At 47.6% G+C, this 25,093-nt stretch overlaps 1 protein-coding gene across 1 annotated transcript in view; it reads right to left on the bottom strand.

Annotated features, from left to right (window-relative positions):
* NETO2 (neuropilin and tolloid like 2) overlaps positions 1-25,093 on the bottom strand; it is a 34,435-nt gene that overhangs the window by 8,936 nt on the left and 406 nt on the right. The window contains exon 2 of the mRNA XM_078606904.1: positions 495-644. Within this exon, the coding sequence (XP_078463030.1) occupies positions 495-644 (150 nt within the window). The remainder of the gene's footprint in view (positions 1-494; positions 645-25,093) is intronic.

Genomic DNA, 25,093 nt, shown 5'->3' with positions numbered 1-25,093 from the left:
ACCACACTACACCACGCCAGTCAGTTGACCACCTACAGCGCCTACGAACAGTGACTAACAGAAAACATACATACAGGGTAGTCCATGTATGGATAATGATAGAGAATACAACATTTGATATCAGAGCCTCTGTATGTCTCCCACCAGCCTCAATTCACCGATGAAATCATCGAACGCTCTCCCGTGTGAGCGACGGAGCCGTCGCATTCGCAATACTCCAAACAGCATTAGAGCAGAGGGTCATTGGAAATCAGTGGGGTGTCCTAGAATTGGATCGCCATGTGCGACAGGGCAGCGTTTAGTCCTTCCCACGCACCTCCGATTAGCACGTCTGGCTACGTACGGCGCGAAAAAAGCTCAACACACACACACAGGACATACGGGCATAGCCTCTCTTCAGCACAGCTCTCGAGAGCATTGTTCGATACTCGTGAGAGCCAATCACAATCACAACATCGCCTGCACGTGCACGAGCATCCTCCTCCTCGGAGCACCTTCCAGGATGTAGATGCAGTCCTGGTTGGGCGGGTAAGGCTCCGGGTACTTGGGCGAGGTGAAAGTCCCCCCCCACTTGCTGTCTGTCCACACCCCGCAGCGTGCCGTTTCCTCCCTCGTCGGAGCGATCTGGCTCTCTGCACAGAAGCATCACGGGCAGAGAGAGAGAGAGCGAGAGAGCAGCGCCGACTATCACGTCCGGAATCCGTGGCGGTGCTGGGCACGGGAAAAAAAAAACCGCGTGCCCACGCCTTTCCGGCACAAATGTGCCAACCCAATGCGCCGCCGTAACATCAACACATCCTGAAACGGAAAAAAAAACAATTCTGTATACGGTTAGATTTTGTTCGTTTTACTGTTCATTGCTGTTTATAACTTCATTTGAATGGATTAATGACGTGAGTGATAGGCAGCGGCGGCCACAGGACGACAAATAAAGTTAAATCAAGTTGTGGTTCATCTTCTTGGTTCTTTCGGTAAAGTCACGTAGAAGGGAAATAATAAAATCATAAAAATAAAACATAATAAAATAATATAATAATATAATATATTTTATTATTTCCCTTCTACGTGACTTTACCGAAAGAACCAAGAAGATGAATCCCTGCAGTCACGAAAGCTTTAAATCGAAATCAGGTTGTGGTTGTGTGCTATTGTATGTATGTTGAACTTCTTTAGCACTGTACGTAGCCAACCGCGTATAATCGGAGGTGCGGGGGAAGGACAACAAACTAAACCCAGAACGCAGTTCTAAAGAAATTCGTCTGCAGTCTAGATTTAAAAGTGCACAGCGCTCGGGTGGCTTCCAAATATCGGAAGAACGTTCCAGACGGCCGCGGAAGCGCATCCGAAAGCGCGCGATGCAGTGGCGGTCTTCGTACGCAAGCGTTACAGAGATGAGCTTTGAGTTGTAACTCGACTTGAAGCGATGGAGTCGAGTGTGCGGAACGCTTCGGAGAGGTTGTCCCAGAGGTGTTGGCGCTACCAATGAAAATGTTCTGTCCAACCGCATGGGCTGTGTGTTTGGTTGTTGGTGGTTGGAGAGGAGTGGTTGTTTGCGCTGAGGAGCGCGAAGTGATCTGTAGCTTTACTTAATCCGTATGAGGGTTCTACTGTGAGTTGGAGCTCGGTTTTGGATTGCTTTGTATCTTCACAGGATGATTTTTACGTGTACTGTATCCTCTATTTAATTAGTAGCCAGTGTAAGGTTTGTTTTTGTGAGTTTGCGTGATGTGGGATGATTTATGGTGGATTGAAAATTTGTCTAGCGGCATTATTCTGGATGATTATGAAGGCGTTGTAGCCATAGTTGTGAACCCATACGGTTTACCCCGTATTCTTGTACAGGGAAATTGAGTTTTCAGGTCCATACGGCGTACAGCCGTTTCAATACGGGCAACAACATTGTTTTTGTCTATTTGTTTGTGTTTCTCCCTTGTGATGGGACTTTGTAGGATGAACGTTGAGATGTATAATGGGCACGGGGTGACCAATAAGGTCTGAATTGGTCTTTAATAAGGTAGGGCACCCATAAGGGGTTGGCCCGTATGGATCTCGCTATGTCTGAAGTACTCCGTAAAGTAGTTGCAATAATCTCGACAAGAAAATTAAGCAAATCCTTAGGGCCCCAAGCAGCTAAAGGGGCGACGTATTTCTGAATAAATATGGGTGAACCAAAAATCAGCTCGTATTGAAATGCTAATAAATGCATCTAAGCTAATTGACATGAACACGTCTAATTACTCTCTTTCATCCCTGTGATGTCTGTACCCCTGGTCTCTCATATAACTCCATCGTTGCCCATGTACATCCCCTCTCATCTCACCACATCTCCGTCTCATCTGCATCTCTCTTTTTCTCATCGCACGATATCTCCATCTCTTGTCGATCTCTCGTCCGTAAACTCAATAGCCGAGATATAAAATTGCCGAGTGGGAGGGGAGGGGAGCAAAAATAATAATTCCCAGGTCCACCACGGCTTGGGATGGCACGTGACCCCTGCACGTCTCCGTCATCGTTGGTCGTGCGGCTTTTTAACAAAACTGCCTCGTGACGTCATTCACACGCATTGCGGCTCTCGAAATATTGAGGGGGGTTTTTGTTTCGATTTAAAGCTTTCGTGACTGCAGGGATTCATCTTCTTGGTTCTTTCGGTAAAGTCACGTAGAAGGGAAATGATAAAATAATAAAAATAAAATAGTAAAAATAAAAGGCTTTTTATTTTTATTATTTTATTATTTCCCTTCTACGTGAAGTCACGTAGAAGGGAAATAATAAAATAATAAAAATAATAACCTTATTTGATTATTTCCCTTCTACGTGACTTTACCGAAAGAACCAAGAAGAGGGGTTTTTGTTGTTGTTGTTGTTTGTTACCAAATTCGAAACAAAAAATTGGCCCTTCTTCTTATTTTGGTTGCCCACCCCTGTCCATGATCATTCCTCCCAGACGGGGAGGCACCCGCCTTCATGTTAAAGACAGGTCAATCAACCGCCAGTGCCTTTGACGCCACCACAATTCACCCGGCGCAGCCTTGCGTCTGCCAGATCCTTGCAGCAGTTGCGACGGTCGACACCTCACCGCCACGGGCTGCTCTTGCGGTCCCGTCCCGCTTCTGTCGCTGAGCGTGCGGGTATAGGTGGCCCCTAATATTGGGCGGTTGCCCCTCACTCACCGCCACCCTTGGTGCCCCCATATTTATTGGGCCCAAGAATCAATACCGCACTCAAGGCAGCAACAGCGAACGGGCTGCTCTTGCGGTCTCGTCCCGCTTATGTCGCTGAGCGTGCGGGTATAGGTGGCCCCTAATATTGGGCGGTTGCCCCTCACTCACCTCCACCCTTGGTGCCCCCATATTTATTGGGCCCAAGAATCAATACCGCACTCAAGGCAGCAACAGCGAACGGGCTGCTCTTGCGGTCTCGTCCCGCTTATGTCGCTGAGCGTGCGGGTATAGGTGGCCCCTAATATTGGGCGGTTGCCCCTCACTCACCTCCACCCTTGGTGCCCCCATATTTATTGGGCCCAAGAATCAATACCGCACTCAAGGCAGCAACAGCGAACGGGCTGCTCTTGCGGTCTCGTCCCGCTTCTGTCGCTGAGCGTGCGAGTATAGGTGGCCCCTAATATTGGGCGGTTGCCCCTCACTCACCGCCACCCTTGGTGCCCCCATATTTATTGGGCCCAAGAATCAATACCGCACTCAAGGCAGCAACAGCGAACAGGACACGTGGCAGTCAGTGGTGGCTCGTGGCTTAATTTGATTCGCTGACAAATTCTGACCGTGGGGTTTCCGATTGCAAGCGATTCATACACGTTAGATGAATTGCATACTATGTTTTGTTTTTCCTCGTATTTACCCTAGATATCTCTCACACGGGAGATGTTTGCCTCGGCGTGCTGTGGATTGGCTATAAATTAGTACACGTAATTGATGAATTGAGCAGAATGAGCAGAGTGGTTCTTCTAAAAAAAATATAGGCCTAATTAGTAACAGACTTTGCGTAGTGACATTTGTGACCTACTCTTGCCAATCACTCTCTCACCCTCCCCCCCACTCCTCACTCTCAGGCACAAGGCACTGCATTTTCAGGTAGGTGCGACTGTTGCCATTGTTATGCACGTGCTGTCCAGGATTTCTTTTGAAGGATTTTTTTTGGCTGTCACAGAGGTGGGGGATGATGTTGAAGCGTACAACCGCTACACCAGCTGTCAAACGAACCCCGTCCCAAGCGCCCGCAGTGATGGAAACCGGGCCGGATTTAAACTATGGGCCCCCTCTGTGTTTTGTAGGACTCTGCTTTATGCCCTCCCATTCCACGTTGCGAGGTCGTACTGCGGCCATCGAACTACGATGACATAAAATAATAAAAATAAAACATAATAAATAATTCTCACGACGTTTCGGCACAACGCAAGCAGTCGTCCTCAGGTGAAGAACAGGTCTGTCGGGGAGACAGCGTCTGAATGAAACACCACCACGCTGTCTCCCCGACAGACCTGGTCTTCACCTGAGGACGGCTGCTTGCGTTGTGGCCGAAACGTCGTGAGAATTATTTTATTATGTTTTATTTTTATTATTCTATTACTTCCTTTCTACGTGACTTTACCGAAAGAACCAAGAAGATGAATCCCTGCAGTCACGAAAGCTTTCAATCGAAATTTACGATGACATAATTCGTGACTTTGCCGCAGCTAAAGCTAGGGGACACATTTGCTTTGTTTGTTTGAAGAAATGAGTGTCGTGAGCGATTTAAGTTTGATGAATTCACCTTGAGCGGAATCATTTATTTTTTATTTTTTTACATGAGTAAATACAAATGTTTGATGACTTCATGACAATATGTTTGTAGTATGTAATATATTTAGGCCCGTCCCTCCTGTTAGCCCATCGTAACCATAATCCAGCCCTGGTTAGAAGTGATAGTGCAAAAGTGAGCCAATTACACTGCGCGTACATTCCGTGCACCCAGACTGAAACTAAGCTTCAGAACTGTTTTCTGTAAACAAGTATATCTATAAAGGGTGTCCATAAAAATTATCATCCACTACAACAGAATTGCCAACATGTACATCAGTTTTAGTGAACTAATTGGCTTTAAAATGTTGAAAACACATTCCTTATAAAGTTGGGGGTGTTTTTTTTCTCTCTCCAAAACTCAAAAGCTCGAGTGAACTCTCCGACTGCACAGAGCAGAAACACTCAAAAGCCATCGCACGCACACGAGACGCTGGCGAGAGAGCACCTGGGGGACTATTCTCCGTCTCAACCGGCTGTGTCGCTAATGCCACCAGTGCCAGGCATGTGGAGGGATTCTAGGGATTGACACTCGCGCGATAAAATGATCGCACTGTGCCCCAAGTGTGTATTTCGTTGTGTGCTTCTGTTTGAAATGTTGCACAGTACGTTGACAATTATCGAAGAGCTGATGATACATTCGTGGGCATCCTGTACATTTGAACACGTGTAATATGCACGTGTAATATGGCTTCTTCTCTGACGAGCACGATAACGATTTATCTAAACTTTTCTTTAAAATAAATACTATTTCAAGTATTAAATACATTCATGCAGATTCACAATCAACAGTGATATCCCGGCCTCAGTACAAGACACCAGACATAACCATACCTGATATGAACTTTCAGAAACGTAATACTGGACCGATAAAACCATCTAGCACAGACTCAGGTAGCCCTTTGTTCACCCTTATGCAATGAGATGCAATCCATCCCTCCTCTGTATCCGTCGCTATTCGTGCAGCCCCTGGGGCTGCGCATTCTGACACCAATTTCAGGTGCAATTCTCTTTGTTGAGTGCAGTCATCACTGGGCTGGCCTGAGTCAGTGCCAGCCGCTGTCAGCTAAGTCAGTGGCGGCCAATAGGTAAATTCATTGGTAGGGCATAGAATCTCGTGGGGGGGGGGGGTGGTGAGGGAAGGGAGTGTATGGAGTTTACAATCTCTATGATGAAGAGATTAGTATTGTTAAGGTTTTTTTTTCTATAAACATTTTATACGAATAGGAGTTCCGCTCCACCAGCCCTCAATAACAAGCCACCACTTAAGCTAAGTAAATCAAGTTTTATTTCGATTTAAAGCTTTCGTGACTGCAGGGATTCATCTTATTGGTTCTTTCGGTAAAGTCACGTAGAATGGAAATAATAAAATAATAAAAATATAATCTTTTTAAAAAATATGATATTATTACATTATATTATTTTATAATGTTTAACTTTATTATTTTATTATGTTTAATTTTTATTATTTAATTATTTCCATTCTACGTGACTTTACCGAAAGAACCAAGAAGATAAATCAAGTTTTTTTTTTCTTGCGGTTTGAAGAGGCTCAGTGCTCCAGCAAACCGCACGTAGGCCTCTTGAGCCGACCGGACGATTGCAGATAACTTACCTGCCACTCTCCACGTCATCCCTCCCCATCCTGGCATCACCACGACGCTCGCCCACACTGCAAAGACACACAGCGTCCAAGCTATGTCCGAGAGAAAGAGAGAAAAAGAGAGAGAGAAAAAAAAGACAAGTTGATAGAAATGTGATTGTGCCTTGAGGTCGTTTTGTTTTCACAGCACCCGTCCCGGCTTGCATTTGTCATCATCGGAAAGACAACAACAACAACAAAAAGCTGCACTTGATGGCCGCTGGCAACGAGGGACGGTATCCCACCGAGAAAACATGATGACCCCACTGTTCCTCATTCACCGCCACTTTACCGGTCAATCGCTCAGTTTTTTTTCGTAATAACAAAATAAATCCCAATCATACGTGGTGCGAAGTGGCGGTCCAGTCTGGCAATTTCAATTTGTGGAATCAATGAATCTACTTGTAACGGTGCACTGGGTTTCTGACAAAATTTATTTTGCGATAGTTTTTTTGTTATTTAAAATCCACGGGCAATACTTATATTTCTCAAATTTCACCATGTTTACCAAAGACAAATCCGCGTTTTTACAATTTTAATCTCGATAGGAACGCGTTATTCGTGAGCACCTGTTACAGCTCATGATGATGATGAGACTGCATGAACAACTACCTACTCATGTTTTAGGCTGAGTTGCAAGAGAGGAGCAAAAGCTGGGCATGGCCAGGAGTTGCAGAAGTGTGTTGACTCACACACACACACAAGATCAATTAATAATGTTTTTGACGCTTGGGTCAAGCGCTGTTAGCGAGCGCCTATTCAGTATCAGAATATTTATACTGGAGGAATCCGATGAGCTAAAAAGCTCTTTTTCACAGCTGTCCAGTAGAGGAGACAGTGCACAAGTGGGGAAGGGGGTTTGCCCAGTGCTACACCTGGTCGTCACCTTTACTTGACCTATGGTAGGCTTGGAAGGAGAAAAAAAGAAATACCACTTTCCACTGGTATTTTGCACGGCCGAGAATCAACCCCAGATATTAGGTGCATAGTGCTGTTGCTCACACAGCTGTGTCACCACTCAACATATATAAACACACACATGGGCCCAGATGCTCGAAACATTTCTAAATTTCCACTCACGATAGTAGACAAAGTGACCTGCTGTTTGACGGTAACAGCGAACACAAAGTAAAACAACTTTGCATTGCAAGTTGGCCTTAAAAACCTTTCGAGTTGAAAGTGTGTGCGTAGAAGATCCTAGGCCAGATCTGGTCTATTTCCCTTATTAACGCATCGTTTCTAATGCCTATAAACAGAACAGATGATCGATATTCCAGCACGGTGCCGGATGTGCGCTGCATGGCCCAGTTTGTTGTATTGACACATTCTGAGAAGTAATGGCACGAATGGGTGCCAAAAAGAGACCAATCAAATTGAACTCCCAGACAGACACACACTTCTGTGTCACTGGTGCTGGCCTGCTACGAATAGAATGGCAGCTGTCTAAACACGTCCTTCCAGATGTTAAACGGTATTTATTATTTCCTTTCGCCGTCATATAAATACTGCATTCATATTTTTACTTAAACTTTCGTGACTGCAGGAATTCATTTTCTTGGTTCGTTCGGTAAAGTCACGTAGATAGAAAACAAAAAATATAAATTCAAAATGGAAAAAAATTGTAAATAATAAAAGCAACAAACCACATTTTAAAAAATTTGAATTTTTTTATAAATACATTGAAAAAATAAAAATCTACATTCATACTGGCATGCATACACTACAGAAGATACATGCACATGTACAGCCCTTGGTCGATCCACTGCTGGATGAGTGTTTCACCCTGCCATGCAGGTCACGATGCATACTTTACTATACTTCACCACGCTGGTCAGTGTGGGTTAATGAAAGTTGGGAGATTAGATGTTGGAGCATAGACGTCTAATAAAGGTTTTTACCCAGGAAACCTGCAATGAGTCTCATAACTCCCTTTTCAGGAGAGTCCTGCGTTGTGATGTTTGGCCAGTACCCATAAGGGTTATGCATTGTCTTTGAAACGAATTGTCCTTCACGAGAGAGAGCCTTCTATATGGCCTTGTCTCAGCACCAGTGTTCGCCCAGAGAACGCCAAAAGGCAAGCAGCACAAAGACAATGCACGTATCAGAGCAGTTAAAGCTCGGGGTGAACAGCTACATCATGGGACCTTTTTGTCAGTTTCAAAGTATGAGAAATCAGAATAGGGTTTATCTTTTCTGGCAATAAAACAGGAGGTGTTCAGATGTTCAAACGCCAAAATAAGAAACCTTTTTGCAAGGAATCAAGTCTGCAGTAACCACACGTACTTGTGGTGAACATGAAAACAAACATGCTCTGATAATATAATTATATTCTTGGTTATTTCGGGAAGTCACGTAGAAGGAAAATATTAAAATAATAAAAATAAAACATAATCTAATACATTTTTTTATTATATTATGTTTTCTTTTGTATCATATAATACAAACATTTTAAATTATGTATTATTTGTATTATTTTCTTATTTCCCTTCTACGTGACTTTACCGAAAGAACCAAGAATATGAATCCCTGCAGTCACGAAAGCTTTAAATCGAAATATAATTATATATCTGGCATTGTCTTTGGAATGGATTGGCCTACACCAGAGAGAGCCTTCATCATGGGCTTATCTCACTATCAGTTTTAGCCCAGCGAACTCTAAAAGGCGAACAGCACTAAGACGACACAAGTAACAGAACACTTGAAGCTCAGATCAAGCAGTTAAAGGAGGCTGTCCGTTTCAAAGACAATGCGTGTTTACATTCAGAGCATGATTGCATGTTTTTGCCACAAGTACGTGCGCTTAATGCAGACTTGATGCCTTGCAAAATGTTTCTATTTGGTGTTTGAACATCTTCTTAACGCCTGTTTTTGTTGCCAGAAAGAGTAAAACCTATTCTTATTATTAATCGTTTTTGATACCGGCAAAAAAAAACACAGGTGCCATCGAGTTCAAGTATATTTTGGGAAGAAACCGATGCACGTAGGAAAAAAACCCCATCGCGCACATCAGGTGGTAAACACTCAACGCTCAGCACGGGGAGATTCAATCCACACACACTCGGTCCTGTGAGTGGAACAGAATCCATCTGTGAACCACACTCATCGCTGTGCTGCCATCTCCTTGCACCAAGCAGCCCTCGCAGCCTACAGCACCTGGTATACACATGTGGCGGTCGCATATTGAGACACAAGCCCGGCTCAGCCAGGTGATGCTATCTGCTGATACAGCGCACTCGTTGTCCGTTCGTGAAAGACAAAACATCTCCCGATTGGTCGTGAATAGGTGATAGTGACAAGTGAGTTTGAGTGAGCACCCACTGATGATGGCGTGTACAGCTAGCACGAGGCAACGCCCACACGCACATTCATCTTCCCAACGTCGATGTTGAACACCACAGTTACCAGCAACTCATATTCATCAGTCGACCTGGGGTGAGCCCAGGACAGCTTCGCGCTGTGATCTAATGAGACTGCTGAATAGTGTGAGGGTGTTGACGTTTCTTTGTGTATCTAGGAGGTGAAAACTCAAGGAACAAGGAGAGAGTCGAATGTGCACAAGGGGCCTGGGTTATTAGACTGCCAGTTGGGGACTATGGCTATGTATGCGTATATATCTTCTTGGTTCTTTCGGTAATGTCACGTAGAATGAAAATAATAAAAATAAAACATAATAAAATAATTATCACGACGTTTCGGCCACAACGCAAGCAGCAGTCCTCAGGTGAAGAACAGGTCTGTCTTCTCGACAGACCTGTTCTTCACCTGAGGACGGCTGCTTGCGTTGTGAGAATTATTTTATTATGTTTTATTGCTTTTATTATTTTATTACTTCCCTTCTACGTGACTTTACCGAAAGAACCAAGAAGATGAATCCCTGCAGTCATGAAAGCTTTAAATCGAAATGTGTATATATGTTGAACTTCTTTCGCACCATATGTAGCCAACCGTGCTCATCGGAGGTGCCTAATATGCTCGTGCAATTGTCAAATTTGTCAAACGTTGACGCTGACGCCAGCAACACACTGGCCTGCTCTTGCGAATGATGGCAGGCGATCTTTAACGTCCCCTTTGAAGCATACGACGTATATTGTTATTGCGGTCATAACACCCGCAGGAATAACCAGGGGGCAGCCGCTGGATTCGAACCGTGAACCTCTGCAACACGCGGCGAATTTGCGCTCCTGCAAGGCCATGGGGAGCAGTTGTTGCAGGGGTTGTGCCTATATGAGACTGCGTGTCACTGTGAGAGCGTGCTTTGCGTGCGATGAGCGGTGGCGCACAGCGATTAAGCGGGCAGCGTCACGAACCCAGCGACCCCGAGGTCCATTCCCGCTCATCGGTGACAAATATCTCAACCGGTCCTGGGCCCCCCCCCCCCCACCAGGTTTACTCAGAGGCAACCTGGCGTGGTGCTGGCCACCCACCCAACCATCCAACCCATCAGAGACGCCCGCTAACGGCAACTAGCCTCTCAACAGTCTTGCATTGTGTGGCGATACCGCCCCCCACCCTCCCGATACGTTCCATTCATTGGCTACCACATTCTGATAAGCTCCCCCCCCCCCTCTCCTCCCCCTTAACTTGTATTTAAGAGCTTGCATCTTGAATCCCTGCCTCACTTGATGCAGCAAATCTGGCTGTGACGGTCCCACCTGATGACGGAGACTTGTGTTGCCTCCGAAACGTCGTGATTTTTTATTTAATTTTTATTAATTTTAATTTCATTTTTTACCTACGTGACTTTACCGAAAGAACTAAGAGTATGATACCGAGGGTGGTTTTGTTTTTCTCTTTAACCGGCGAGTCGAGCACTGTGCTATCATCTCCATTGGCAAGGGAAAGGCTGCGTCCACTAACTCCACTGGTACGTGAGCCCGGGCCCATTTGGTGGGCGCGTGACCCCACCGTGCACCCACACGTCGGCCTTGCGAGGCCTCGGACCTGTGCCCTGGGGGGAAATTCGTGGAGAATTGATCGCGGTCGATGACGGAGCGCTCTTGAGATTAATGGGGGGGGGGGGGCGGGGGTCCTGCGGTGCATAGTGATTTCTGCAATTGCCATGTTTGTTTAATCGCCATGAAATGTTTAACATGAGCTCCTGGGCACGTCACGTGCGGGTGAATGTGAGCGTTGGGCACCGTTCGCGCTGCGAGGGAGGTTGCTCATTGTGAACCGACATAATACATGTCGCCTTGTCTTGCGTATTGTACCGTACGTGTAATCGATACGGTGAAGCAATGTTTGGCAGAAGAAAAAATAACAACCGTGTTTTCTTTTCTATTCTGACCAACGTGTACTCGGTATTCGCCCTAAAAACAAAATGAGACACGTTATGATTTGTAAGGGTAGAAATCGGTCTCACGGCATTATTCTCAAGCACGTGGGTCACTCTCCCACAGTGAATAGAGTAATGAGCACATTTTGAAAATTGGCCCTAATTATTCCCTCTTTCTTGGTTGAATTCCTGCCCCTGCATTGAAAATGGATTTAATGATGTAGTTAAAACTATTGAATGGGGAAACACTTGACATTTGAATGACGCCAACAAGGCTCACCCTAATAGAATGGGCAGATCAAACAGAATTCTACAAATACTCCGATCGCTGCTCTTTTCTCACAACTCCGGTGAAAACGCCGATTGTTTGCACAGTAATCAGCTTGGCTTCACCGTGAAAACGTTTTGCTGCTGGAAATCCTGGTTTTGCTGGAAAATGCTGTTTTCATATATTGCAATAGACTTCCCCGGTGGAGGCAACGATCGGAATATAAATAAGAGAGTGAGAGGAGTCCAACGAGAGGAGCGCCGATTAACGACGAGTCGGTGCGGCTAAATTGAGCGTCTGGTGTGTGACATGGAACAACAGTAGATGGCAGCTTTTGCCTGTTACAGCCACTATCCTAGCACAGCCATCAGTTATCTCACAGCCACTCACTCCCCTCTTTCTCTCTCTCTCTCTTCCTCGCACCAAACAACTCAAATTTTCTCAAATTAAAAAAAATTCGCCACCCTCTTGAAAAAAAAAGATATATTGTACACGGTGGTCCAGATGTCTTGTGACCACCCCCCCCCCCAAATGAATTGACCCCTGACATTTTTTTCCCCCTTTTGCAAATTCATTTCTGTTTTAAATAAATCTTACTTTAAAAAATATTACATTTTATAGACTTAAATGGGGTTCACAAGACATCTGGATCACCCTGTAGAAGAGGATACGCGTCACTTAAGGTGGCGGTGACATTCCAATTCTCCCCCTATTAAAGATCTGTTTTGTATGGGTCTCTTTCTCTCTCTCTGTAATAGGTCAAATCAACCCGACGGTGTTTGAACACGTAGACTTGCTAAATCCCTGCTCGCCGAGTGCTTACAGCAGCAACAGCCACGCAGCGCGTCTGGGTGTTTTTTAAAAAATCCTTTATATTAAGTTCACTTGCTTGCTTGTGCGCTTACGACCGTGCAAATCTTTCGGTCGTTTTTTAACCCACTTCCCGTGATCCAATCGAGCTGACATTTTGCACACAGACTCGTTGTGCGTGACAATGTATTTTACACTTTTTATGAAAAAATGAATTATATTTAATTACCAATTACCCATAGGTGGCAGTCATCTCAAGCCAGATGACGAGAGGACTCTAGCCGCCACGCATATAAAGGATTTATAGTGAAAAACTTTGTTTTTACGGGTTAATTTTTTTCCACGGCCCGTTCAGCGGTCCTGTAAACGTTTGATAGTTCGTGCGAATTTGGGACAATTTACAAGCGCCTATGCTTCGTTATGGCTCAAAATGTTATACTGTTATAGGTCTCTCAATATGCTTAATTTTGTATTTCCTGTGACATATTAAAGTACTTATTCTATGATACCAAGAAGCTGTGGCAGGAAAGATGTCCATGACATTCGTTAGATATATTTATTCATACCGGAGGAATCCGAGCAGTTCGTGTGGTCCGATTGCGATTCTTCATGATAATCAAAATAACAAGCGTAGAAACGCAACACAGAACTGTTTCAGCTCAGAACTGAATCAGTTCACAGCCGAAGTGATTCGAGGCCAGACAGGTGGAGTACATCAGATTAGTTGAGGACTGCTCTGATTCACTCCATCTCTCTTGACCTCGCTATGCGCTGTGAAAACAGGCCCAGTGCTCCGATTAGCACGGTTGGCTACGTACGGTGCAAAAGAAGTTCAACACACATATATTGCTAGAAACGTCACCGATTATATATACATCTCTTTTTTTTAAGGCCACAGTGTCATTGACGACTGTGTTTCAGTTTGTGTAATTCGTGCTTGTGCATCTAATTGGACGTCTGTGAAAAAGGAGCTATGGAGCTCATCGGCTTTCTGCAGCATAAATAAATATTCTGATTCTGATTTCATCCTGGAACTGCTTCAGCGAAGAGTCTGACATATCACTCCGGCGAGACGCGTAACAACCTGAGAACCCCACTAGCGAGCTATGGGCACGTGGCAACCGCGAGAATATCCCTCCCGCGTTGCGTCGCGGCGAATCTGCCGGAGAATTAACAAAAAATACGAAGACCTAATGGGCCCCCTTAATGGGATGTACGGCATGCAAATGTTTACAATCAGGTGGAGGGTCCACCGTGTCACTTTCTAATGGAACACGTTCTGGTGTGGGTTCAGGGCAGGCAGATGCGCGCGCGCCAAAGTGAAGCCTTACGGGTGAGCGTCGCCGCCGTTTCTACATTTGAGACGCGAATAGTAAGCACGAGGCTTGGGATGTCATTTGTCCCTTTTGCAAATGCTGTGGACCTCGCGACGTGGCACTGCCGCCGAGGAACGCAATGCCGGTCTCCGTGAAAACGTAGAGGGGCGGAGGGTCAAAACACGTTCGCATTTAAGTGCCGCCATCAAAGCGAATAAATGCGTAGGGAAATAAATTAATAAACAATGCGCGTTCACATTTAGCGGCATTAAAAAATTTTGTTGCTAAAAGCAAAACACAATTTTTGTTGTTATATTAAAAAAACAGCAATTACATTTTGGCCAAATGGCCTCCATCAGAACACAAAATATTTTAACCCATTTGCGTACTGTACTTGTGGTCACATTGGCAGGGCGTGCGTGCAATCTTTGCAGGTGCAGCCAAAATACTTTGTGAAAATCTCCAAGGTGTCCCATGAGTCTGGAATCGTAGGGAAAAAACTAATTCATATGTCTTTGTTTCTACAGGCCCAAGATGTCTCTGAGTAAGGCAGAACGAGTCCAGATAATTCAGGGACAACGGTGGACACATTGATGCACGTTCAGTGAAAAAAAGCGTTATTTACTTTTTAAAATAGGTTTTCCTATGATTCCAGACTCATGGGATACCCTGTATATACTGTATATATATTAATAAGAAAACAAGAATCTGAATCTTTATTTAGATTGCGGGAGGAATCCGATGAGCTATGAAGCTCTTTTTGCTCAGACCTCAAGCAGGGACAGGCCACCAGGTGACGTCGACAAACGGTGTAACAACACGGCATGAGAGCAAGATGAGAGTAAAAGTAAGCAAGTCGCTGAACTATTCATAAAACACGTTCCTTCGGAGTGGGCAGGTAGGAACTTGGTTGGACAGCGCGGCGTTTGGGGGGGGGGCAGTTGGATGAGTGGGCGTGTTGACCCCTCCCCCCCACCCTCCCCGACATCGTCAACCAATCGCGGCGTAGCTCGGTGTTCGGTGGGGAGGGGCATGGGTGGGCGGAATTCCGCATATGCACGACAGACAGACAGACACATAATCCCTGGTGGGCAATGTGGAACCTGCTGTTCCTACCTGTATAAAGTCCACAATTACTCATTTTCGTAATAAATAAAGTCCACAATTACTCATTTTCGCAGGTACATTAATTCCCGCCGATTTGTCAACACCAAATGGAAGATTGGGTAATGCAAAAAACAGCAACAACAACAACAGTAGTCCCAGAAGCAACCTTTAAGTTCGGCTTAACCCCGAAGCTGAGTTTGTACATATCAAGTAAGGTTCCAGCATCACGTGCCCTCGGGCTGCTGGAAATGATCCCATCGGGCTCCTCGATGCTGTTTTCATCGCAGCCCACTGCGATTTGCAGACACATTCTCTGGGTGGAGGGGGCAGGCATCGCCGTTGAACCACCGCAGCAATCGCTGCAAAGGAGGAGGAGGGTTCGTCTTGATTTGAAGCTTTCGTGACTGCAGGAATCCATACAATTTGGTTATTTCGGTAAAGTCACGTAGGTAGAAAAATAAATCAATCACGACGTTTCGGGCGCAACACAAGCGTCCGCCATCAGGTGGGAAAGCACGTGATAACGGACGCGCGTGTTGCGCCCGAAACTTTCGTGATTGATTTTATTTTTATACCTGCGTGACTTTACCGAAAGAACCAAAGAGTATGAGGGTTCGTCTCTTGATGGATAACGGAACAAGGCAGGCACCTGTCAAGGCCAGGCGAGTACCATTAGCGGCGTTGCGTTGCGTGCGAGCGATGTGTCGCGTTAAAATTTTTTTAAAGAAAATAATACGCGTCGCGTATAAAATGGGCAAAACAAGAAATTGTCGGCGTTCGGTCGCGTGCGACTTGCACGGGCGACGCAGGGTGAGAGAGGGACGCAGGGTGAGAGAGGGACGCAGGGTGAGAGAGGGACGCTCGTGGCTGCAGGGATCCGTGAACGCGCCACGCCTGTGCACCTACAGCAGGCGTCCACATTCATTTCAACACGTGGCATGGGTGGAAAAAACCCGATTTTTCCAGCGGCAGGCATCGGGTTTTTTCTTGAATACAATTAAACCCGATTTCGGGGAATTAAAACCTGGTTTAATGAATACGAAACTCTGATCCAAGGCTTAGGCTGCTTCCTCGTCGCTGCTGCTATCGTACTCGGGGGGGCCATCGGGCACGGGGTAGTCGTAGAATGCGGCGGGCAGGTTGGTCGTGATGAACACGAGCTTCTCCTCCACAATCGTGGGCGCCAGTGAGTTCCTTAGGTTGGAATAGATGAAGCCCATCGTTGAGAAGTGCGGTTCTGAAATTAGAACCAATGAAACCGAATTTCTCCCAATTTCAGATGATCGGGTTTAATATAAAAAGACAAACCCGATTATAAAAAACCCGACTGTGCCACCCTTGACACGTAGCAGCAGCAGCAGCAGGCTTTCGCGACCAATATCATCCATAATAGAGGTGTTTTGGGTTAGATCGCGTAAATATATAAATGTGTCGTTAAAACCCGCCACCACCCGACACAGCCAACTAGCAAGCTGTCGTCACGTAAACAGAACGTGGTCAATTCGTCACGAGTCCAGCAACACCGCGGTGTTGGAGAGCCAAGCCACAACATTTAGTGAATGACGGTGTGAACGACACACATCAATATATATTGACGCGATCTGCCCCAAAAGACCACCAAACATCGTCCTCATCCACGTGTGCCCACGCAGCGCGATGCCAGCCGACGGAGCCGTCGCGACGCAGCGAACGTTGCCAATTCATGGGGGATTGCCGGCGGATGACGGCAATCTGGCAGGGTCGTAACATTCCCGACACGTGCGTTGAAGCTCAAGGATGCGCAAAAGCAGCGCGCGGGTGGGTCGTGGCGCCGCGACTCGTTAGCGGCGACAGCGAAAAACGCGAGAAGCGTCGCAAGCTCGCAGACACAGCTCGTGTGTGAGTGTGTGGGTGAGAGTGTGGGTGTGTGTGTGTGTGGGTGTGTTGTAGTGTGTGTGTGTGAGTGTGTGTGGGTGTGTGAGTGTGGGTGGGTGTGTGTGTGTGTGGGTGAGTGTGTGAGTGTGTGTGAGTGTGTTGTAGTGTGTGTGTGTGGGGGGGGGTGTGGGTGTTGTAGTGTGTGTGAGTGAGTGTGTTGTAGTGTGTGTGTGGGTGTGTGTGGGTGAGTGTGTGTGGGTGAGTGTGGGTGGGTTTGTGGGTGTGTGTGTGGGTGAGTGTGTGTGGGTGTGTGGGTGAGTGTGTGTGGGTGGGTGTGTTGTAGTGTGTGTGTCTGTGTGTGTGTGTGAGTGTGTGGGTGAGAGTGTGGGTGTGTGTGTGTGAGTGTGTGGGTGGGTGTGTTGTAGTGTGTGTGTCTGTGTGTGTGTGTGAGTGTGTGTGGGTGTGTGAGTGTGGGTGAGTGTGTGGGTGGGTGTGTGTGTGTGGGTGAGTGTGTGTGAGTGTGTTGTAGTGTGTGTGAGCGAGTGTGTTGTAGTGTGTGTGTGTGGGTGAGTGTGTGTTTGTGAGTGTGGGTGAGTGTGTGTGAGTGTGTGGGTGAGTGTGTGTGGGTGTGTGTGAGGGAAGGCACCGGGCAGAGATGATCTCCCAGGCGAAATGCTGAAGGAGGGTGGCGTTTGTGCACAGACTGCCCTATTTGACATCATAACAACAGTCTGGACCACTGGACGGGTTCCGCAGGACTGGAAGGATGCCCTGGTGGTCCCCCTCTTTAAGAAGGGGGACCGCACAGACTGTAACAACTACAGGGGCATCTCACTCCTCAGTGTGCCGGGTAAGGTCCTGGCAAGGATTATTCAACATCGCCTTGCTAGGCATGCTGAGGAGAGGCTTGCGGAGCCCCAATGTGGTTTCAGGAAAGGGCGGTCCTGCACAGATGCCATATTTTCTGTCCGTCTGCTACAGCAGAGGTGTAGGGAATTCCAAAAAGACCTACATCTCTGCTTTATTGACCTGGTCAAGGCCTATGATACCATCAGTAGGACTGGGCTCTGGGTTGTTCTTCGTGCTTTCGGAGTCCCTGACCCTCTGCTCACGATCATTAAGGACCTTCATGATGGTGAGCGGGCCCGGGTAAAACTACGTGGCCGGGAGTCGGAGCCTTTCCCTGTACACCTTGGGGTGCGACAGGGATGTCCTCTGGCTCCCACATTATTTAACATCTATTTCGACTGCGTAGTTCGTGAAGCCTTCAATAGCTGTACCGGGGGAATTACCATTTGGTACAGATATAATGGGAGGCTGATCGACGCCCGGGTGCGATCAAGGGATGGCTCCCTATTGGTCAACCACGTTATGTATGCCGATGATTTGGTAATAGCTGCTCATTCAGAAGAGGAGTTGGAGACGCTGCTGCTGAGACTGGAGTGTGCCACTAAGAGGTGGGGCCTTGCCATCAGCCCCACCAAAACTAAGCACCTGCCTGGGTATTTTGTACCATCGGGCACTCCGCCCCCACAACTCCCAATCGGTGATGGGGCAGTTGTGGAGAGAGTAGAGAGTTTCCCATACCTGGGCAGTGTGCTCATGACCAGCTCCAGTTTATCAGCAGAGGTCTCACTCCGAATCAGTCGAGCGGCAATATCTTTTCATCGGTTGCGTAACGCTGTGTGGAAGCTACCTGGTCTGTCGCTCCGCACGAAGCTTCAGGTCTTCTCGGCCACGGTCATTCCCTCCCTTCTCTACGCTTGCGAAACGTGGACCCCCCTAGTGGAGCATCTTCGCCGGTTGGAAACATTTAGGCTGGCCTGCCTACGATCCATCCTGGGTTTAACCAGGCTGGATTGTGTGAGGAGCTCACAAGTCCTTGAAAGATCTGGGCAAAGTCCCATCAGTGAGCTCCTCCGGCAGGCAAGGCTGCGTTGGCTGGGTCATGTAGCCCGCATGCCCAGCCACCGCATGCCTAAACAGCTTTTGTTCGGCCGGATCGAGGGGGCTAAACGGGCGCGGCACGGGCTAGAGAAGAGATGGAGTGATGTGGTACAGGAGGACGTGGAGCTGAGTGGACTTGCCGATGACTGGTACCAGCGGTGTCAAGATCGGCCTCAGTGGAGGAGGCTCGTGAAGGACGCTACTGGGCAGTTGGAGGCAGTCGCCCTCCAACAACAACGGAGGGCGGAGGAGCGACGCTCACAACAACGAGCGGAGCGCCGGGTGGCTAAAGCACAGCAAGTTGGCACAGTAGGGGGCACAGGTGGTGCATCAGCCAGTCATCTCGGTCATCTCGGTCAGTCGACCCGTGGCACATGGGTCTGCCCCGTGACCTCCTGCCAGCGGGCGTTCGACACTTCACGTGGCCTCAAGGTGCACATGGCCTGGCACAAGCGTCGTGGTGACGTCACCGCCACTTAGTGGCGAATGGCGGTTGTTGTTGTTGTTGTGTGTGAGTGTGTGTGAGTGTGTGTGAGTGAGTGTGGGTATGTGAATGAGTGGGTGAGGGTGTGTGAGTGTGGGTGAGTGTGTGTGAGTGTGTGTGGGTGAGTGTGTGAGTGTGTGGGTGAGAGTGTGGGTGTGTGTGTGTGAGTGTGTGGGTGGGTGTGTTGTAGTGTGTGTGTCTGTGTGTGTGTGTGAGTGTGTGTGGGTGTGTGAGTGTGGGTGAGTGTGTGGGTGAGAGTGTGGGTGTGTGTGTGTGAGTGTGTGGGTGGGTGTGTTGTAGTGTGTGTGTCTGTGTGTGTGTGTGAGTGTGTGTGGGTGTGTGAGTGTGGGTGAGTGTGTGGGTGGGTGTGTGTGTGTGGGTGAGTGTGTGTGAGTGTGTTGTAGTGTGTGTGAGCGAGTGTGTTGTAGTGTGTGTGTGTGGGGGGGGGGGGTGTGTGGGTGTTGTAGTGTGTGTGAGTGAGTGTGTTGTAGTGTGTGTGTGTGGGTGAGTGTGTGTTTGTGAGTGTGGGTGAGTGTGTGTGAGTGTGTGGGTGAGTGTGTGTGGGTGTGTGTGAGTGTGTTGTGTGTGAGTGTGTGTGAGTGTGTGTGAGTGAGTGTGGGTATGTGAATGAGTGGGTGAGGGTGTGTGAGTGTGGGTGAGTGTGTGTGAGTGTGTGTGGGTGAGTGAGTGTGTGTGGGTGAGTGTGTGTGGGTGTGTGTGGGTGAGTGTGTGTGAGTGAGTGTGGGTGAGTGTGTGTGTGGGTGTGTGTGAGTGTGGGTGAGTGTGTGTGGTTGTGTGTGGGTGAGTGTGTGTGTGAGTGTGTGGGTGAGTGTGTGTGGGTGAGTGTGGGTGAGTGAGTGTGAGTGTGTTGTAGTGTGTGTGTGAGTGTGAGTGTGTGTGTGTGGGTGTGAGTGTGTGTGAGTGTGGGTGGGTGTGTGTGAGTGTGTGTGGGTGTGTGTGAGTGTGTGAGTGAGTGTGTGTGTGTGAGTGGGTGTGAGTGTGTGTGTGAGTGTGTGGGTGTGGGTGTGTGTGGGTGAGTGTGGGTGAGTGAGTGTGTGAGTGGGGTGTGTGTGTGAGTGAGTGTGTGTGAGTGTGGGTGGGTGAGTGTGTGTGTGTGAGTGTGTGGGTGAGTGTGTGTGTGAGTGTGTGTGTGTGAGTGTGTGTGAGTGTGTGTGAGTGTGTGCGTGTGTGTGTGTGAGAGTGTGTGGGTGAGTGTGTGAGTGTGGGTGTGTGTGGGTGTGTGTGAGTGTGTGTGTGGGTGTGTGGGTGAGTGTGGGTGTGTGGGTGTGGGTGTGTGGGTGAGTGAGTGTGTGAGTGTGTTGTAGTGTGTGTGTGAGTGTGTGAGTGTGTGTGAGTGTGTGATTGTGTGAGTGTGTGAGTGAGTGTGAGTGAGTGTGTGGGTGAGTGTGTGAGTGTGTGTGTGGGTGTGAGTGTGTGTGAGTGTGTGTGAGTGTGTGCGCGCCTTGTCGGCAATATCTATCGCGAAAGGGCAATTGGATTTGCTCTCGATCTGGAGGAGCAAGTTGCCGGCTTTGTTCGCCTTGCGCCTTCATGCAGCCCCCCCCTACCCCCGACTGGGGTCGCCAATAGTCGTAAAGGTCACGGGCTACTGAGTGAGGGAGTCAGTCGGGTGTTCTGTCTTAGAGGAGTCGGAGGCGGTGGGATGGATCGCAGGTCACAGCAGTCGTTGCTGGCAAGGCCATCGTTAAACCGGGGTCTCGAGGAGCGTGGCGAGTAGAGATCTGGTCTTAGACCCGGTCACTCGTCACCACAAAGATAAAGATCCCCCGTATAGCCTTAACAGACTGTAGGGGCAAGTGCTGTTAGCGAGCACCTATTACCACACACCCGCACCACACACGCACACACCACACACGCACCTCGCACACACCTCGCACACACACGCACCGCGCACACACACGCACACCTCGCACACACACACACCTCGCACACACGCACACACGCACACACACCTCACACACACACGCACACAAAACCCCATCACGTTGTAGCTGGTGCTGCACTTGAATTGGCTAAATTCCAACTGTGAGTATTGCAAATATCAGCTGGACTTTAAAATGGGGAAAAATATCTCGCTGCAGAGTGCGCCTCCGATTAGTCCGGTTGGCTACGTACGGTGCGAAAGAAGTTCAACATACATGCACAGGAGAGGTCGCCCCCTACTGTGTGAAGGATAGAAATGCCACATGAAGAATTGATTTGTCAGAAGTCCCTGGAAAAAAAATGAAAAAGCTCGTCTTCGGAGGCGCAACGATGTCCGAGATTTTACAAATTATGTTTGTGCCTCGTCATATATGACGTGTTATAGTGATATATCACGTGATATCGTGCCAGAAAGCCCATTTGAAATAAATGGGGCGAGTGGGGGAAGGGGCGGTTAAAAGACTGTAAAACAAGAATTAAATGTCACAAGATTATTTAAAAGTTGAGCCTATACCCTGCGATTACTGCCCATGTAGCATAAGTACATGGGTAATTATGTAGTTATGGATACATGGTGGCGAGATGTTAACCACCTCGCCTGGTATACAGGAAGTCGTGGGTTCGATCCCGACCCTGACGATGTCTGTACATTTGGAGTCTGCGTGTCCCTCTCCCCGTGGTCGAGTGGATTGTTCTCCTGGTCCTTTGGGGGTTTTCCCGTCCACAATCAGAATCGTGCGTTTATAGTAATTTTGCTGCTGTACATTTCCACGTGATGATACGTCGCTTCGTTGAGCTCTCATTTGTGGGCAGGTCGCTTTTGAAAAAGAGCTCTCTAGCTTAGTGGGCTTTACCAGGTAAATAGAAAAAAACTGACAGCATGCTATTTCATGTTGAGCTTGTATTATGTACCCTTCGTTCTCATTCTCCCCCTAATCATCAAATAAAAGGGTTAAAGGAGATGGCTATCATTCCTCACTGATGTTCACACTCTCGAGAACATACGGCCCAAAGTCCATACATCTAAGCGTCCCACACCTTTTTATTATCACACTGATGACATTTTCAGTCTGTGCGATGCATAATTTAGATGAATATTAATTTACTCTGCATCAACGTATCACATGTGTTTCTTGCAAAATGGAATTGTATGCGCTCTTACATCACTTGCTTTGTCTCGTCCTTGCATATGTCACGCAACCCACACTCGTACCTGTCAATTCCTGTTAGTGTATAGCGATGCAACGCTTCTGTGTTTCAACGCTCTTCAAGATCAAATGGCACCGGCATTTCAAAACAGTGCAATGTTTACATAACATTGAATTTCAGCCGAGCTGCAAGCAGTCTGAGCGTGATGGCACATCGATGTTAACTTAACACGAAATATACATATATATCCCTAAAAAGACACCAGTACCATAACATGAACCACACATGGGTAGTGAAATAAAATGGCACAATGCGTTCATACGCGTTCAGTACGTGCACCAAACACGTAAAAAAAACCAAGACTTGTTAGTGTGGCAAAGCCATCGAGTGTGCAGGCGGTGCAGCAGCGCTGGTGCCAACGAGCCGGATGAGGAGTTCAAGGAACTGGGCCACGGAGGAGATGAAAACTTTAACAGGAAGGTGACGTGGACGGGGACGTCCCGTTTTATTAATTGTTACCAGGGCCCTTGCCAACAACGCTACAGCCCCAGAGTCGCGGGTTTTGGCAGCTCGTGCAATGAACGGCAGAGGCCTCCTTCTCGCGCATGCGAAACTCTCCCGTTCGTCGCTGGTTTCGGCTGCCTGCTCGTGGAGCTTGCCGACACGGCACTGCAGTGCGGGCAGCTCGAAGCGGAGCCTCCAAAGCCTCCCACACGATCATAATGAGATTCGCAAATCACGAGGGTGGTGGGGGGGGGATCTGATTCTCGACTCCTTTCACGCCCGCCCGCCCGCCCATCGAATGAAGTTTTTTTTCACCTTTCAAATTGAACACCTTGCCTATTTGACGTTGTAGTGCTTCATGCGCGTCCAAATTATAACAAAACCTCTTGCCTTTGTTTCCCCTCTTCGGCGAGGTGGCGTTACCCTCGCGTTTCCAAATGCCACCAGTAAGTCTGTGGCCAGGGGCCACGGCAATTCTATGGAGCACCGTGGGGGCACGGAGATGTATTCATTTTTCTTTACGTGATGAGAGAGAGAACAGAAAATGCGTTTGTCCATTTATATTTGTGAATGTGGGCATGACACGGAAAGTCACCTTGGCATATTCAATTCATACTGATGCACTTGAACGCTTGGTCATGAAATGTGCAAACGCCGTTGATAATCAATTGCTGTGTCGCCGTTCCAGCGCTGTTAATGTCATTGTTTGAATGTAATTCGAGGCGACGTGACATTTTTTTGTTATCGGTCAGAGCGATGAGGCCAATTAAGGGCGAATTCCACAGCTAGTTAAAAGGTAGGCTCAGCCTTGCATTCCGTTTAATGTTATGTCAAAACCTGCCACTTTGCAAGGAGTCGGACTGGTGCAGAGCTGCGCCTGCAGAGTGTGCAAGAAATAATGAGAAATAAATGAGTGGCTCTTGACTCAGATCCGTGCAGCAATCGTCTGAGTTCCACTGCAAAACGTGCAATTCATGTAATGAACATTTCCTGCCATTTATAAGGTCACATCAACACCACCACCACCATCATCATCATCATCAATATCGTCGTCGTTTTTTAGTAAGCACTGGGCATACACATTATCAATTGTCTAACCGCCACAACTATTACGATACTTTTCAAAACACTAACAATGCACACGATGGCACGGCTCATTGCGACCTGGGACTGAATAATAAAACAATAAAATTGGCATACATCTAAAAGCTGCTGGGCTGGGCTGGTGCCAATACACAGGCAAAAGGATGATTCCTCCTCATCTATTTTTCCTTGAATAAACAAATCATTATATTGGGGCAATGAAAATCAGTATGACGAGCCTGATTTGCACAGAAATGTGTTACTGTTTGATCTTATGCTGCAAGATGCTCGCCTGGTCGGGATCTTTTGATGAAATCCAGACGCAACCCCACAATGTATCAATACCATCAGGCACTCTCTTTCCACTGCTGGATGAGGGATTTTATCTTCGCTGACGCCGTTGGACTTGTGCAGCTGCAGTTCATCCATAGATCTCAATCCGAGGTTCATCACTCCATCTCCACGCCGTTGGTCCCTTCCTCCGTGTACTCCTCTGCTAAATCACATCACTGATGTTGTTTATCGGCTGCAATCTCTCTTTTTTTTAATGAGCACACACAGAGATGCACAGGCCGTCGCGGTCAAGTGCTGTTTGCGAGCACCGATTATGCATTCGGCACCGAGTAAGATGCAACGGGGGAGCTCATTTTAGGCTGAGTATACCCAGGCGAGGCACAGACCGAGAGCAAGTGTCACTGGTGTATGTGTGTGGGTGTAGCCAACACTCAAATATGCATATGGTGCATTGGACATTTTTGGGATTACAAACATTAACCCCGATATCGTTAGTTCCTGAATGTTCCCTTAACACTGGTTTGCTACCGACACATACAAGGACCTACCTGAACGCCTGGTCGTTGACGTGGTCGTCGCATTTCTCTTACAGGATTCCGTTACCACGCGCGGACTCGCCTTTA

The sequence above is a fragment of the Lampetra planeri genome, chromosome 26 (genome assembly GCF_965212315.1).
Source record: "Lampetra planeri chromosome 26, kcLamPlan1.2.h2, whole genome shotgun sequence".
Lineage (NCBI taxonomy): Eukaryota > Metazoa > Chordata > Hyperoartia > Petromyzontiformes > Petromyzontidae > Lampetra > Lampetra planeri.
Note: the sequence above shows the minus strand (reverse complement) of the source record. Positions and strands in the feature narration are given on the sequence as shown.